Genomic DNA, 18,585 nt, shown 5'->3' with positions numbered 1-18,585 from the left:
GCTATAGCAGACTCTCGCGCGTAACACGCAGCTCCGATTAGGCCCCACCGCCGTTAGGCAGCCTAACCAACCAGGATACGCCCAGCCACGCTTATTACTCATTCGGACACGCCACTTTATTCGAGCGTGCGCCGTGTGCTTACCTTGCGCTACCAGTAGCACCGGACGTGGCTCCTGCACAATGGCCGCGCTACACCGCGCGATTGGACCCCGGGGGCCTTTTTTATTGCTGCCTTCTCCACTCCGCGGGACCACTTCTTTTCGACTACCGGTCAAGAACTGAGCCACTTCACGTGCTGCTTTCATTTGGTCACGCTTCTGATTGATCCGAGCCCTTCCGCGCTCCCGCAACTCGTCCAACGAATGCCACGCGTTTCACCAAAGATTCTCGGAAGACGCCGCCGCTTCGGACACCGTGCTCCAGTTTCGTTTTATGCCCCTTTAATCCACGGACTCGTCCCACTTCGCGTATCTGCTCTAGCTGATTGTAGAATTGCTCCGCCGAGACGGTGACGCCCATTTCACGCTGTTCTAGATTTTTCATAGCACAGCGGTGACTCTGCTGGAACGTTCCAGCTGTTTCGAAAAATGTCCACAGTTGGTGAACAAAGATGTTTTAATGGGGAGGGTTAATTTCTATTCGTTCGACGCGGTCGCTGCCAGAATTTGTTTCAGCGACTGCCTCTGTAGCTACGTTGTTCTATCGAATGCAATTTATTCACTTGTCTCTAGATTTTTCATGGTTTCGCTCTCGTGGAAATCTCCAGAGTTGGTGAACACTGTACAGGTCTTTCTTCTGGCTTTTAGAATAAATTGTTTAAAGACGTTCAAGGTTTCTTAATAGGGGTGGGATCGTTTCTATTTGTTCAACATGTGAAATGCAATTTACTCTCTTGTAAAATCAGAAGATATTGTAGAAAAGCTAGAAATTCTTCAAAGAGCATGCTATACGCATTGCAATTTTAAATAACGACGTGCGTATTACAAATTACATTATATGAATAGCGTAATATTGGCTTTGAAACTTCGTAGAAAAGGTGTATATTTAAATTGCGTACCCTTGACCACCAAAATGATGAGGTCAGTGATTAGGAATGATCATTTTAGAGTGTGCACCTTTAGCGGTGAAAAGAAAGTTCTATTCTCCAAATTGAATGGTATGTTCGTTGGCTATGACGATAATTGCGATGGCTGAATGAAATTAACAGTGACGGATACTGAATACCAAGTTGTTCATTCCTCGAATTTATTCGCGATTGTCTGAACCTTCATATTGTACAACAGTTAACAGAAATGAATGTGGGTTTTATTGTCTTCGAAACCTGTTTGATAATCCAAAGTTTACGTCAATTAAGTCAACGGAGTAATCACTGCGTTAAATTGTAACTTTCGAGTTACTGTGAGGTACATTACCGTGGAATTTATCGAACTCGTGACCGAGCTCTCATTCGGCGAACTAACTATACTGTGGATCTTTATGGAAAATTGTCTTCGTTAATTGCAGCTAACGCAAGCCAACTAGAAATGTCTTGCTACCTTTAATAATTTTAGTTGAGAACACTATTCTTAAACTCTTCGAATCTTACCGTTTCAAATTTCGTGTACTCATTTTTATTAGAAATGCATAAAATCCACTCGCAACATTCGCATTGTTAACACCAAACGGTTTCTGCTTTTTTCTAAGCGGTTTCTGCTTTTTCATTTCACAATTATTGAAATTATAATGATGCTTCTACTGGAAATGATTATACACATTTTTGTATCCCAGCACACAGTAAAATCACAGAAAATCTACATAAATTCTATGTCATTTTCATAAGGCATCACAGTTAGGTTTAGTGTTAACAGCTGAGAAACCCTATTGTCTAAGGAATCAAATAAATGAGTACAAGTCCAGTTACACTAACATCAATTCCAATTGCACAAGAATCCGAGCGATCCAATCAAATGGTCGTGCTTCTCGGATCGAATCACCGATGCAACTTTTCTGTACGGCAAATTGACACGTCAGTCGAACGCAAGTCGCAACTTGTCATCCTCTCGGTTGGTCCATAAACCCAAGAATCTCTATTTCCCGTGGCATCAGCAACACTCCCCGACATTGTAACAACATTTCCAAAGCGACTAACCATCAACAATGCTTCTCCATTGACTGAAAACTCCGATCTTGCCGGAGCCGTTCAGTTTTCCAGAATAGTCGGTGAAAAGAGAGGATCGCGAACCGAGGCGATCGTGGCTGGAGCGAGATGCTCTGCCGTGGATCGATCCGAAAAATCATTGCTCCTTTATTTCCCGCAGGTAGAGAGAGGTACGAGGATCCACGCACGAGGGGGTACAGCCGGAGTGATCTCACTCCCAGAAGTTAGCCGGTCGGGACTAGGTTTGCGCGGGAGGAGAAGAGCGACACACGCACACGGCCAGCAGCCAGAGAGACAGACGAACACGGACACGGTCACAGAGACTCCAACCAGAAAGAGAGAGAAAGAGAGAGAGAAACGCACACAAGAGTTAGTCGACGAGAGAGGGATCCCAGGAGGAACCCCGTCGAAACGAGAGAGTGAGAGAGAGAGAAAGAGAACGGTGAAAGAGCGAGAGAGGCAGGAGAGCAGGCTGAGAACCGGTGGAGGGAGTGACTCGAGGCGTTAGCAGGACCGTGAGAGAGGAGGTAGAGGGAAAGGAGACAGAGAGTCGACCAAGAGAAGGAGCGGTGGGAATTTATAAGGATGTTCGCGATAATGCCGATGGAGACAGAGGGGCACGGCAGGGAGTTCGGCCGCCGGCAGAAGATGCGCGCCAAGTGCACGGTAGAGTTCGTCTGCAAGTACTGCCAGCGGCGCTTCACGAAGCCCTATAACCTCATGATCCACGAGCGCAGCCATAAGGACGACGTGACCTTCACTTGCGAGGTCTGCGGAAAGTCCTTCAAGCGGCAGGACAACCTCAAGCAGCACAGGTACCATTTCTTTTTTCTCTCATCCCGTTCGAACAAAGTATATATACCATATAGATTCTAGTATACATATATCGTTATTATTGTTATTATCAGTATTGTTTTTTTTTTGTTTGTTTGTCGAGCCTCTTCTAATTTGCCGCTCGGCGACGGGACCAGTCTTCCCGGAGTCGATCCGCACGGCCAGACATTGATTAGACGGGGATCGTGTCCTCTTTTTAGCCTCATCTGTGCGCGCCGAGTTAATAGTGCAGCCTTCTCTCACACCCCCCCACCCCCCTATCCTTTGTTTTCCTTTTTCTTTTGTTTGTTTGTTTGTTTAATGGGTTGAATTCTCGGTCGCTCGTAAATTTTTTCCCTCCTCCTTCCCCCCTGTTCCCTCCCCGCGTGTGCACACGCGGCTGACGGGTTATGAATGAATCCGTGCCAGGCCCGAAAGGTCATACTGTGCTGCTCGCGTCCGACAGGTTCGCAGGAGGCTGCCGCGACTACTTGACGGATGATAGATCGCATAGTGAAGTTCAATGTGACCGGCCGGAGCCACGCCAAACCGTTCTTGTCAATGTCTTGCCGATCGGGCCCGATTTTCGGGACTGGACCCGAGCCCTCCCGCTCGTTACGACCCGTTCGACGAATCATCAATGTTACCATTGTGTCTGTGCTCCGTTCGTGTTCCGTCGCTCGACCGAGTGTGCCGCGCGCAAACGAGATCGACGATCGGTTGACAGAACGTTCAATGTTGTTCGTCGTTTTCCGAAAAAAATGCTGATGCCGTTTCGCCGGAGCAAACGGTTTGACAGCTGCTACAAGTGCTCGCGATCGTGCTCCACGAGCCGCACGCGGAACCCGTCGCTTCCTGTCGGTTTGCAATTCTGTCTTGCTATGTCTCGCCTGTCGGAAGTTGAGAATATTGTGTTTGATCGGGAGGAAGTTCACAAGTGCCGAATGTCAAGCCTGATAGTTCTTGTAACATCAAGATTATTTTATCAATTTTGGAAGTTTAATCAGACATTGGTGGTTGGAGCAACGTTGGATACGAGATTTTCTTAAGATCTACTTTAGCTTTTATCGCTCTTCCGTCAAATCGTGCTCTCCTGTTAAATTTGCACTTTATGTCATCCAACATTGTCCTAGATAACAGTTTTGTTATTGAATTACGAGTATTAATTATTGAATTAATAATTCAAACGTTGTAGAAGAATAGAAGCTAAAATAGATCTTAAGGAAATCTCACATCCAACTTATTGTTACTTCAACTGCTTCGCATTCTGAAACTCTTAACAAAATTTAATTTTAATATTGGCTCTAAATCTAGGTTAGTGTTGCCCATACGTGACGGTGTTGATACTTCTGTATTAAATAATAATATTGAAAGGCACTGCTAAGTTGTTCATATATCATTGAGATTGCTGCTAGTGTTGAGAGATTATTTGAGAAATACTTATCTAGAATTTGCAACAGTGAATTCTTAAAATATTTATTGATATTATATAATAACCTCAAGCTTTTGTCCAACTGTTGATATTATTATGAAAAGACAGCGGATCATTTAAATAAGAAATAGAAATCTATTTTCTTTCTTAACCCCTTGCCGTATCATTTTCTTTACAGTTCGAGCGATTAAAACAACGTCTTTAGCCCCAAAAATGTCGTAAAAGGGAAAAGAAAATTTATATTTTTTGTATGGCTACATTCATTTTAATTTTTAAATATTAATTACAAACGAGTCAACATTTATTTCATCTTAAAAGAAACGCGTAAGATTCATATTTATTAGACTTTGTTAAAATCTTCAGGACAAGTCTGACTCGTTAAAATACAGCAAGGGGTTAATATGCTTAATAAGTTGCAAGTAATATAACAGTATTTTTTAATTCTTCTAACGTTTTCACTGTTTTAAATTATGCCTACCCATTTTTGTCATAAATGCATAAAATCCGCTGTCTAGTTATAAAGCAGTAGCTATATGTATTCCTTCAGTAACTAAACTGAAAATATTTAAACAATTTCATTCGGAAATGTCACCAAGTAATTATTGGACAGCGGATCTTTATGGAAAATAAGTATGTTCTACCTGAATTGCAAGAAACTGGAAAATAGGAACTTATTTTCTTTCTTAATATTTTTGATAGTTCGAAAACGATAGGCCTGTATCTATAATTCTTCTAATGTTTTTACTGTTTTAAATCACACCTAAACATTTTTGTCATAAATGCATAAAGATCCGCTGTCTAGTAATTATACTTCGTTTGTAAAAGTAAAACTAAGGAACACAATTTGTGAACTTCCAATAGGCGACGTGTAAATAACGGTTTTAATGGTTCGGTTGAACAATTCAATGTGTCAATTTTTCGGACTCGACTGGCAAATTTGCACCTACGACTCCATAGACCGGTCCAGTTCATAAAACTTTACGAGACGGTTTTTGTTCCGAACGATCGGGTGGTGGATTTTAAACTAGCCGAGTGTATATCGCGTATTGACATAAGCAAACAAGAATAAACGTCACTCCGAAAACTGGTCAGGTCACTGATACGAGTTCTGGCGAGGAAGGAAACGATCATTTGTCGGAGACAATACGTTAGAGCCTCTCGTATCCGAATTAACAGGTAGACATGATTCTCGGGTGTTGCTATCTCGGATGACAGTTCTATAAATGATCTATAACATTCAATTAATATGAATGTTATTTCATTTGCAAGAAATATATTAATCGCTTAAGAAATATATATCTTTTGATTGCTAAATTACATTATTACCATAATTTATAATATTGAATCACTATGAATATTCATTTGCAAGAAATATTTACTGCTCAAGAAATATATCCACATTATTAATATTTAATTGTTTAAGTAAATTACTAACAAACTGTTAAGGAAATAACCCTGATAGGAACAATTGAGAAAGAAATCGTAAACGTAAGAGAGTGTTCAGACGATTAGACTATGCCACTATATTATTTAAAAATGGAGAATCCACCGTCGAAACTAAACGAGTCGAATAAATTATTCTGTGACGATATCCTTCACTTCTTCATATTTTAAAAGTACTTTAAAATACTTCTTCCTATTACATTGTTGCTGCTAAACAATAATATTTTCAGTTTCGTATAAAATTTACTTTAATTTAATCGTTATATTAAATAGTCTTGGAATAGGTATCCAAAAATTGCAGTAAAAACTAAAAATAACAGTCAAAGATTTGCATTTTGAACATTTTTATGATTCTTTTAGTCACAGGGATCTTTTAAAATGTTTATTAACTAGCAATAGGTAGAAAGATAGTTACTAACAATCTCCAACATTATAGTATTCGAATACGAGAGACTCTAATATTCATCCAACAAAAGACGTTTTAATAGATAAACAATTTTCCTGGTTGAATACCAACGATCGGAGTACAGACCATTAATAAAAACAAAAATGTTTGTAGCATGGTTTACGAATGTACAGTGTCGTTTGAAACATTGAGATCACTCAATCTGTAGAAAAATTAATCTGCATCAATAAGTTTCTGCATCAATAGAGAAGAATAATCAAAATAAGAATCATGACACGTTAAAAAGTATTGTATTGCAGCACATTCATAAATGTCGATTGTCAGTAGTGATCACAAGTGTTCAACCGATAGTTGACTTTCGAAAATATGAATTTTTAAGTACTGAACGTTCCACGCAGAATAGTCGGTGGCATTATTTCATCTGCTTGCGAATTTTCAAATATTCTACTAAATCTTACATCCTTTACTGCACAAGAATTTTCACCAAGCAAAACTGATTTATGCGAAGCACCTCGGATTCAAAGGGTTCGATAAAATACTCGAGAAAATATAGTTGCAGCGATTTTGAGGTTCAATTATAATTGAAGTTTAATTATTTGAGGTTTAATTAATTGAGGTTCAATTAAAGATCAAAGTTCGCTGGTAAAATTCTCGAGTTAAGTGAACGTTACAACTTCTCTGAGGCCACCTGGAAGTTTCATATAAATAACGAGTCGATTAAATTGAAAGACCGAAGTCGCGGTTAAAGACCGACCACATATCACTCTCGCGATCCGTCGGTCGTCGACGGTAGGCCATTGGTAGAGAAAAACAGCTTTTGAAACAACAGTGACACATAAAATACAATCATGATATTCGTGGGCCTATCATATCGATAATTAATTACGGCTGCGAATGCAAATTATGTTCGTTCCTCTGCGTTACTATTTCCAAAGGCAGCAACTCGTTTCCACAGTGAATCTCCCTGACTTCGTTCTCATAAGCGAAATGACTTTTTGTGGTTCTTTCGTCGACATAAAGTCGACGATTTTACGGAATAATTTTAAATAATTTCTAGACTTTATATATATATAATGGTAAAGTTTGCCGGTGCAACCAATTCCCGGCCGAATCTGGGTGATCAATTATGCAAATGTGGGAAGAAAGTTTTTTTATATGTCTGTAATAAATAATGAGAACGTTACGGTTGTTTTTTTACCGTTCGCGGCGAGGAAATGTTTGTTAAAACGCAATTAATTACCGCGAAGAATGCAACGAGTTGTTGAGAAAGTCTGTTGTACGTTTGTCAAAGTTTTTAGAAATTAATGTGACAATGTGGACTGCAGATCTTTATGCAAAATAAAAATTGTCTGCCTTTGTTGCAAGAAGTAGAAACCATTTAGGAATTTCTGTCTTTAGTCATTTTTGTATCAACACTTTTCAATTAAAAAAGATTTTCTACTGTTTTAAACAGCAACTGCTGAATTTTTATATAAATGCATAAAATTCGTTGTCTATTTATAATTAATTACCAGCAATTGTAACAGTTCAAATTAATTTTTACATTAACAAATTTGTACGTATAAATTGGACATTTGTAAACATTTTTAGAAGATTCCGTTTCACATTGTACTTCACCTGTTCACCTTTGCAATTAATGGATAGAATCTGCAGTCCATATAATTATTATAATGAGAAATTAAATAAATGCATACAGGGTAGGTCATGGCAACAAGATAACAAAAATGTAAAAAACACAGTGAACCATTTTGTTATGTTCAGACAGGAAATAACTATTGTTGTTCTCAGAATAATATAATGAAATAAACACAAGCATTCTTGCTTTTTAGTAGATTTCCCATCAATCAATTAAAACAATAATTTTACTGATAGATCAACAATTTTCACTGTTTCAAATGTATTTAGAGATTGTGCTTAAATCTGACATAAGTCTCGTTGTCACATTTAAACATCAGGAACAAAGAGAAATATCGTTGCTCTTCGAAAAATATAATGCATAAACGCAAACATTCCCGGCCTCCGACAAATTTTGATTTCCCAACAACTTCAAAGTAAATCTTCCCATTTTTGTAGACAAGTTTTAAGAAAGTAGAATGATATAAAATCCTATTTTTAATGGCGACAGCCTTTGTAGATCTAAAACAACTAAAAACTGTACAAAATTCTATCAAATTTTATATTCTAGCCTTTTTTAAATATTTTCATAAGCCATAAATCCTTAAAGATCCGCAGTCTAATCATCAATTTTGTCTATTTAAAATTTCTGCAGAGAACGATCTTGCATGTACATGAACTTGAACATGAACTGTAACAAAAACGAGTTGCATTTCAGTAGATTTCCCATCAATCTGACTTCCACAATCTCGAAAACAATTTTCACTGTTTCGAATGCATCTAGAACTCTAGGAAAAAAAAGAAATATCGTTGTTCTTAGAAAAATATGACGAATAAACGCCAAAATTCTTGGTTTTCTGCAAATTTCGATCCCCTGGCAGCTTTAAAATCAATTTTAGTGAGAGATCATCTGCGGATATTTATGCATTTTCCAATTTTTGTAGACAAACTTTAAGAAAGTGGAATGATATAAAATCCCATTTATAATGGCAACAGCCTTTGTAGATCTAAAACAACTAAAAATTGTACAAAATGCTATCGAATTTTATATTCTAGCCTTCTTTGAACATTTTCATAAGCCATAAATCCTTAAAGATCCGCAGTCTAATCATCAATTTTCCCTATTCAAAATTTCTGCAGAGAACGATCTTGCATGTACGTGAACTTCAGCAACAAAAACGAATTGCATTTCAGTAGATTTCTCATCAATCGGACTTCCACTATCTCGAAAACAATTTTCACTGTTTCAAACGCATCTAGAACTCCAGGAACAAAAAGCAATATCGTTGCCCTTAGAAAAATATGACGAACTTAGCAGCTGTAAAATCAATTTCAGCGATAGACGATTGTTCCCTATTTAAATTCTATGAACAAAACTTGCAGAAATCGTCTGAAAGAGGTAATGCTGGCATGTAATGTCTTCATGCGACTACGGTTACCAGTTTGTCGAACCTTTTCGCACCTAACTGGCCTCTCGCGAAGTTGTAACGTGTCACGTTCTCGGTGTGTTTCCGACGAAGAGCGCGGAACAGTCCGAAAGAAGAACGCCGGGAGTATCGGCGAAGATCCGCAAACTTCACACCCCTTTCGCCTGCGTCCGAAGCACTTTGAAGATCGGTCTGGACCATAAATCAGTCGGAAATAATGCTGCCTGTGCGCGCGCGGAACGTGCGAGCGAGAGCGCGACGCGAGCATGAACGCGAGCGTGCGCGCGCGCGTGAACGCGGTCGAACGAGCGAGCAATAAAATAAATCTTCGATACTGGTGGATACTAATGGATACCTTGTATGTAACGGCGGTGGTCTTGTTTTCTGTTCTGTTGTAGATGTGGGTGGCGGTGAGCGGGAGCTCTGAACCTCCTGCACCTTGACACACACACAATGTACACGCAACAACATCAACATCATCAACAACAACAACAACAACAACAACAAAAAATTACAACATCAACAACAGTCTATTACAACAGAAAATTAATAACCACGTTTTACGTTCGTCGTTAGATCTTCCTTTTTTTCCGTATTTTTTTTCTTGTCTAGTTGTGTTTTTTTTAAATATTCTTCAATCTGTTTGGTTAACTTCGTTGACTCCTCTTTGCACCGCTCTCCCGGCCACGACGACAATACTGATCGACGATCGAGTACTATTATCGTGTACCGCCACCACGAAAATGGAAAAGAAAAATAGCCCAGCATGCCAAGCTCTGTTGATCACCACGTTCACTTCTTCTTCTTCTTCTCTTCCGTTACTTCTTCTTCTTCTTCTTCGTCTGTTGCTACAATCTACGATCACCTTACGCCGCCTTCTACATCTACTGATACTAACAACAACGAAAGAATAGCGCTCACGAAACACACCCCTCTCTCGCTCTCGCGAAGCGGTTAGAGATTGTTGTTTTTGCTAGATTGGAGGAGAAAGAAAGTGAGAGGGAGGAAGCAGAGGGTTTCCTTGAAGAGTAACTTTCCTCATCTTCCGATTTCTACCATCTTTGTTCCAGGAGCATACACTCTGTTCCCTACAAGGGCTCCAACGGCTACTCAAATGGCTATTCGAATGGCTACTCTAGGTATTAGAAGCCATCCGGCCACGTAATGTCCTGAACATCCTGTAGACGCGCGTTTCTCTGCTTCTGATTTAGGCTATTTTCGAATCGCACGGTCCCGTCGAACAGTTCTTGGAATTTACCCGCGAAAATCGGACACGTCGGCTCGCTGATGCGCGAACGCAATTTCCAGTATTTTCGAGAATGTTCAAAGTAGACTTTAGCACATCTTTCGTTCGAGAATCAAGCAAAATGCAAATTGAAAGTAGCGTCTCACGAAAATTGCGTTTGTAGCGTCTACGAGCTGGAAAAGCAAAGATTAGTTCCACATATTAACGATGGAAAGTATTCAACGACTGATTAGCGATAAATTATTTGCGAGGAGGACGAAGTCGTTTACTTTTGCACGATCTTAGAGCAGCCCTAGTGCGGAAATCAAAGTAAACATTTTCAAAAACGCTATCACACGCTATCGAAACACAGCGTTGCTCGTGTTATCAGTTCAATGGACTAAAAACGTTTGTAAATAGGATCACCAGCCCAAAGTATGCAAGGTGTTCGACGCGGTGTCGCGAACAGTCTTTAACGTTGAAATTTCAAGAACTAGTTGACGTCGCCATGCGTCTATCCTGTCCGAAGTCCGTCTGTCGATTCTCCGAGCCAGTCGATCACTCGTCTTTTACACACCAGGCCTTCCGAGTCGCAAGCGAAAATCAATTCCGTGGATTCTGATCGTCTCCTCGCCTATCAACCTCGCTTCTCGCTCCTCCATTCCGCTTCGTCGAGTTTCTCGCTTCTGCCATTTTCCTGTACTCCGAGCCTAGACACCTAGACGTTAGCCACGTTAGCAAGTCGATGGAGACTGCGACAAAGAGACAGAAACGAGATCGACGGTACTGCGACTCGTCAAAAAAAAAACTCGTCCCGTTTCCCGGGACTCCGAGGACTCCCATTGGCCTAATCGGGATCCCCAACGCAGCCGGAAGATCGCCCGGAAGACTGGAGCATTCCCTGGGAATCGACGCCCACGATGACTTCCCTCAACTCCATCATTATCGGTCCCATCAAGTTAGAAGACAGTCCATGTTTCGAGATTAAAGCTGTTCCATGAAGAATTTCCGGCATTAATCCGTCGAACAGCGGTTCCATGTAACTCCGTCATGAACCAGTTGCAAAAAGGATAGAAGACAGACTCCTCGGTTGGTTTTGAAGAATAATTTCGTAACTCGATCATAATCGGTCCAGCAAGCTAAAAGAACGATAGAGGACAGCCTGTGTTCTTTGTTTCGAAGAAGTCGAACAGCGTTTCCATGAAACTCCATCATGAACCAGTTGGAAAGAGGATAGAAGACAGTCTACACTCCTTGGCTTGTTTCGAGGAGGTTGAAACTGTTTGAAGAATAATTTCGTAACTCTATGATAATCGGTCCAACAAGAAGAACGATAGAGGACAGCCTGTATATTCTTTGTTTCGAAGAAGTTGGAGCTGTTCGGGTAAGAATTTCGGGCATTTATCAGCGGAGCCGCCTCGCAGAAAGGAAAGTCACGTTGTTAACGGGCGGCAACGGAACAAATTCGAGCTACACCGGGAGATCAGATCTCGTTATCAGCGACACGTTCGAACGCGCCAACTATCCGACCAGTTCCGTTATCTCGAAAAAATCTACTCGCTCACGGTTCCTGCTTTCCTCCGCGGCACGCCACTGGTAACAGCTTAATCATGGAAACCAGGCCCGACGCGACCATGGGAACGAAGCAACGAGGCCAAGGTCAGAAGAAAAGGATTCACGCTTTCATCGGTGACATCCTCGAGCGTTTTCGAGTCCGCCGAACCTCTGAAAACTTGGCTGTCTGCCGAGCAAGTTTGTTGGTTTGGTAAAAACGTCTCGAGATTTTGAGATTCGTGGAAGATCGACCAAGCGAGAGACAGTTCGAACGAGTATGGGAAGAAGCCAACGCGATTAGATCAGTGGGACAGGCCTGTCAAGCGTCCGGAGACATCGTAATCGAATTTCAATATCAAAGCGGCCTGGCGATCGGGTTTAGCGGGCCCCCGGAAGCGGTTAATTTGTATTCAAGGATAGAGAGGATAGGAGCCTTGTCAACGATGTTCGAGAGCGAGGACCTCGGGGCTAGAGAGCCAAATTGATCCTCGTAATGACCCGCTTCAAAGATGCTGCCGAGGACCCGGTGCTACCGTTGGGACCACGCCCAGGCCCGGAGCGACGCGTTCCTGGGCTCACCTGGATCCCGATCATCTGGCCAACTAGTCCCTGCACTCCAATTTCACCCAGGGGACTCGATGCGAATTGGTTCTTGCCGACGAATCAGTATCGCGGCGGAGCTAACGCTATAGCTCCTCCGTAGAGACGCGACCAGGCGACCTTGGAGCCGTGAAACAAGGCGGGTCCGCTGACGCAAATACCAGTCAGCTGGGATCGGTTTCCACTGGATGAACCGTCGGATCCGTGTGTCTCCACGCGAGATCGAGGAGACACGGGCTCGCTCGATCAGAACGGCATGATCGATCGATCGCGCCAGCTCCTCCGCGATCCGTACCCGTGGTCGCACCCTTCTCGCCTGTATCCCGAGACCTTCCGACGAGCACCGTGGAAAACGGTCGACAGGAAAAACGAGCCGCTCGTCGATGCATTCTCGATGGAACGGCAACCGTGTTGCGGACCTATCGGAAATGATCGACTAGGTAACTCCTGGCGTATTGATTATGCGCTTCCTTTTCGGGCGTATTGATTATGCGCTTCATTTTCTGGCGATTGGTAAAAGCCCGTACTTCGATGATCGGTGTACTTGGAGCTGTGTTCTTGTAAGGCAACGCGCTTTTAATCTTGTTTTAATCTTTGAGGCTGACACTTTAAGTTTTAGCGACATTATAAAGTTCGTAAATTGAAGGCTTTTGTTTGATACGGCATCTATGGAGCACTAAAGACATCAAGACCGTATTTTTGGCAGATTTTGTTTTTGTTTGAATTGGATTTTATATAAACATTTTAAAAGAGAGTTTGCATTATTGATGATGACTTCTGAACAGAACTAGATCTGGGATTTTTATGTAAATTCATGTTTTCGATCATCGAATAGCAAATGACTTCAGACAAATGTGAAATTAACGTGATTCATAATAAAAATTTTTGTCGTTTAAATATTTTGAGGATGTAATAGAAATTAAATGTAGCGTGGAACTTTCTAACATCATAATTTACAGTAAACAAATATTTATGACAATAGCATTCAACATTGAAATAAAATGTGTCTAAATTTGTCATAGTAAGATTGAAAAATGTACGACAACAGAAATTATAGTATACAGAAGCATACTATTATAACAAACGTTTTTTAAACATTTTATATCATATTAATATAATCACAGTTTATATTATGCATTTTTAATGCACTTTAAAATGGAAATGCAATATTGTTTTCTATTTTGAAAATGGATTTCAATGGTGATTCTATTTCGAAGATGGATTTCAATTATGCTAGATTTTTCAAAACATGACTAACAGCGTTTTGTATTACTATAGGAAGAGTTGGATGTATGCTGCTGCTCAAAATAGTTAGAACTTCCTCATTGATTTTCACAATGAAAATATTGCCGGATGTCAAATATTATATTTTTATTAAAACTGCAATTACGTAACCAAGTAAATGACATAGTGTTGGAATAGCCTCTTACTATTTTGAGCAGAACAAACTCACAAGACAAAGGCTCGATCAATACATTTCAACGAGCTTATGGGACTATTTGAAAGAATATTAACATTCTCACAAAAATTATCTAAACAAACCGCCCAAGGAAACAATTACGATTTTCAGTTTCAATTCTCTAGAAATTTCAAAAATAATTACTAGACTGCGGATTTTATGCATTTATGACAAAAATAGATTGACCAAATACGAAACTGATGGTAGAAGAATGTTAGTAAAATTATTGAAAGAGCAAATACATATTTTCACGTCACTTTCTTACAATTGATTTGGGCAATTTTTATTTTGCATAAAGATTCGCAGTCCAACTATTACACAGCGATTATCAATGTTTCAGCAAAGGAGTTACTTTCCAAAACGTCGCAATAATTATTTATCAAAAATCAAAACCACTTTCTCCATCGTTTCAATCAAAACTGCGAAACTTCGACTGTCTTCGATATTGTAAAAAGTCCCTTACGCTTTCCGAGAAAAAGAGAGAGAGAGAGAGAATGAGAGAGTGAGAGCGAGAGGGGAGAAAAAGGAGCGATACGCGCGGCACACGTTGTATTGAATTTTAATATATTTACGGCGCCAGACCTCGAGCTGTATATTTTTCGTTGTCTCTCTTGTGTTAGGAGCGCAATCGCGATCGCGAGATCGAGAAATTCGCCAGGCTAGTTTTATAGTCTCCTCGTTGTAAATTACACGGCATTAGCGCGCGCGAACGGCGTTGCACGCGTGTGCGTGTATCGTGGATGAGAAGCAAGAGTAATTCTGTTCGAACGACTCGCGTCTTTCGTGGGCTTCCGCCTCTCGACGTGGATCGAGATCGAGCTGGATCAGCTCGCGAGAAGACGCGAGTCGACGATTTTCGGGATGGAGGCCACCTTTTCCGGAAGAGGAAACCGCGACACAATCAATGTTCATCCTACTTCAACTTACACAAAAATATTTTTCTTTTACGGAAAAGGAAAGGGATCAGTCATGTGATGGTGGAACCTCGATTGATTGACTGGTGTCTGAAGTCTATGTTCAAATTTAAATAGCTCAATCGAAAGCAACGCTCACACTGAATTCAATTCGGTGAAAGAAAGCGATAAAAAGTTTATTGTACAAATCAATGCAGATTGAAGCTAGCAGTTTGATTAAGCTACCGTTCTATTGTACTCGAACGTAGTAGGAACCTAATTTAGCTCGGATAGTCGAGGTTCTACTGTACACGTGAAAATATTGGGTTGGAACGAAAGTTCGTAGCATTTGTAAATTCATAGATTTATTCAATAACATATTTTCCAATCTGTTCTATTACTTTTTGCCATTTTCGAGGTAACTTCTCGTGTTAGTGAATAAATATATGAATAAATACCTTAATTTTATCTTGGATTTTTAATTTGAAAACACTACGAACTTTCGTTCCAAGCTAATAATTAATCAAGCGAAGGTTAATTGATGTTAGTGGTGAACAAAGATTGTGATTTTCGTTGCTTAGATTTGCTCTTTCGAAGAAGCAGTGCATGTTCACCTCGATCCTACCCGTGTACAGCAAAGTCACGTTTACTGTCCAACAGCCTGTGTTCTCCATGGACAGTGATCGCGTACCGACATTACTTTTTTTATGACTGCGTCTACCGCGCCGAGAGTTCAAAAGAAAGCCGAACGTAGAGAATAATAGCATGACAGTGGAGTGGGTAGGCACTGGACAGTGATCGCGTACCCGATCGCAGACAGTAAACGCGACTTTACTGTAATCAGTTTCTCTGTATCAATGGAAAGAAAAAGAAAAGTAAGAGGACCCTACAATCGCGCTTTGTACATAGCTCAAATTACATACCGCTGCGTCTTTATATTATATTGCGGGCAATGCGACTATCACGAACGTATTATTATTATTATTATTATTATTATTATTATTATTAATATTATTATTAATTATTTTATGAACGTTATCGAAAAAATAGTCCTTAGTCACTGTGCATCGTAGTTATCGATAGGCCTCTCGATCTTTAGAGCTGTATCCTGTTTTACCGATTAATAGGAGTGATAATAATGTTATTATTTTATTATTATATATATATATTATATTATATTATATTATAATTATTATAATTCTATTTGTATCTATATCTATGCCTGTATTGGTAGCTTTACAATGAACTGAGGCGCACGGTCAGCCCGGTGAGAGATTTTGTTGCTCTCCTCTCGAACAGAAAGATAAGACGAGAGGCATGCGTGACACCTCTCCGTGTGCTTTTGGGGAATCGCAATGTACTTGTGGGGACGTTCCACCCTGCCGCGGCCTACCAATAAATTTTGCCAAGTCGTAAAGCGCTCTGTTGCATTTCTTTTTGTTGCTCTCTTCCCTATCCCCCGGCCCCTGATCCCGACGCACTGACCGACGCTCATTTTCACGGCGTTCGCCGTGTTCTTTTTCTTGTATTTCTTTCTTTTTCTCTTTTTTTTTTAAGTTTCTGACCGAGCAAGAGTTATCGGATGTCCGTGTTCCACCCGATGTCCTTTCCTACGAAACGGTTGATCTGCGGCCAGCTTAATTGAATTATACTAATGGCCGCGCCGAGCCCTTTTGACTTTCGACCCGGTTCCATCTGGCATCGCTGTCCTCCTCAGTATCGTCTTCTTCTTCTTCTTGTTCTTCGTCTTGTTCTTGTTCTTCTTCGACCAGGCGCTTTCCTCTTCCGCAGCGGCGTAGATTTATTCGAGATACTCGATGGTGACCGTGTATCATCGGTTTGAATCGCCGAAACCATCTTTCTTCGGTAATTGCGACTGTTATTCTTCGTCCGCGTGACGCGGGTACTGTCTCGAGGACGACGGATTTTAATTGTTCTCTCCTCGTGGGATTATTTTTCGAGTCTCTCTTTCGATCACCTGCTGCGGACATTGAGGTAGGGCTGAAAGGTGCCGAGGTAAGTTGTTCCAATCATTATTTTGTACCTAAGTAATGCTTGCAAACAGAAATGCTGACGCTGAGACTGTGAAAAACGTGTTTAGTGTTCTTAACACACATTATCTATATAATATAAGTCTATGGTTCATGGCTGAGGATTTTTTAAAAGAATCCTTCAATAGCAACAACAATTTTCAACAATTTTAATTAATGGTTCATGGCTGAGGATTTTTAAAAAGAATCCTTCAATAGCAACAACAATTTTAAACAATTTTAATTAATGGTTCATGGCCGAGGATTTTTTAAAAGAATCCTTCAATAGCAATAACAATTTTAAACAATTTTAATTAATGGTTCATGGCTGAGGATTTTTTAAAAGAATCCTTCCATAGTGACAACAATTTTAAACAATTTTAATTAATGGTTCAGGCTGAGGATTTTTTAAAAGAATCCTTCAATAGCAACAACAATTTTAAACAATTTTAATTAATGGTTCACGGCTGAGGATTTCTTAAAAGAATCCTTCAATGGTGACAACAATTTTAATCATAAACCAACAAACTCACCCTTCAATAGCAACAACAATTTTAATTGTAAACCAACAACTCACCCTCAATAACAAAATCCAATAATTTCCCTCGGGATCATTGTGTAAAAGATGATTTTTATGCTTCCATTTGGTGCAGTACAATTATTGAAAAGCCTATTGAAATAGATAAAGTTTTAATCAAGACACCAGAGCTGGTCATTAATCAATTAAAATTTTAGCCAAAATTGATTGATTAATGTGTACGATTAAAAAAGGTAATCATTGGAAACTGGTTGATTGATTCAATCGATTAATGAAGTTAATCGTCAATCGTTGATTAAAAAAAGAAATCATCGAAAAATCGGAGACTGATTTAATCAATTTTTGACGTCCACAGAATCGTACATCTTTCGAAACGTGTCGTTTTTTCCTGCGTCAATCGATTTCGATGAAATTTTCAACATGTGTATAAATAATAAAGATGTACAAAACATATATATTAAATTTTCATTAAGGACCCAAATAAAAAAGTTTCAGTCATTAGTTTTTAAAAGGTGTACGAATACTTTGTACACGCACTGTATTTGCGGGATATTCTCTTCGGACAATATACAGGGTGTTAAGAAATGTTTGGTCTTGACAACCATAGGCGTATTCTACATCTTCGGATCGATGGAGATCTGTAAAATAAAGTTGCCGCAAAATTGTCCTTAACCTTGAATTTCAAGATAAAATTTTTTTTATTGTATTGTATTCTTCGCATCATGAGGATAAAAAGGGTCAAAGGAACTATGGGTCAAAACTCAAACGTTCTCATAAAAAATAATAGTAGAGTTATTAATAATGAAGCATGCAGTTACTATTGTTGTTTACCTGTTGTTTATTGGAAATCTAACATAATCAATCATAATCAATATTACCTTCTAAGTCTTGAAAGATGTTCATCTTCTATTTCTTCTTCCGAGCCAAAGAACCGATCCATTCTGATTAATATTTCTTAATAGCCGAGCTTGACTGCCAGCTTCAATATGGCCACCATTGTTTTGCAAACAGGT

The 18,585-nt window shown here is 39.9% G+C and overlaps 1 protein-coding gene across 2 annotated transcripts in view; it reads left to right on the top strand.

The window, feature by feature from the left end:
* The window catches only part of Drm (odd-skipped family member drumstick), a 28,078-nt gene extending 11,629 nt beyond the window's left edge, over positions 1 to 16,449 (top strand). The window contains exons 2-3 of one of the 2 annotated variants that reach the window (XM_076428581.1): positions 2,299 to 2,953; positions 10,344 to 16,449. In XM_076428581.1, the coding sequence (XP_076284696.1) occupies positions 2,724 to 2,953; positions 10,344 to 10,419 (306 nt within the window). In that variant the 5' untranslated portion in view covers positions 2,299 to 2,723 and the 3' untranslated portion in view covers positions 10,420 to 16,449. Of the gene's footprint in view, positions 1 to 2,298; positions 2,954 to 9,671 lie in introns of both variants that reach the window. The other variant, XM_076428582.1, reaches the window with a different exon arrangement.
* The last annotated feature ends 2,136 nt before the right edge of the window (positions 16,450 to 18,585 follow it).

The sequence above is a fragment of the Lasioglossum baleicum genome, chromosome 8, assembly GCF_051020765.1.
Source record: "Lasioglossum baleicum chromosome 8, iyLasBale1, whole genome shotgun sequence".
NCBI classification, from domain to species: Eukaryota; Metazoa; Arthropoda; class Insecta; order Hymenoptera; family Halictidae; genus Lasioglossum; species Lasioglossum baleicum.
Note: the sequence above shows the minus strand (reverse complement) of the source record. Positions and strands in the feature narration are given on the sequence as shown.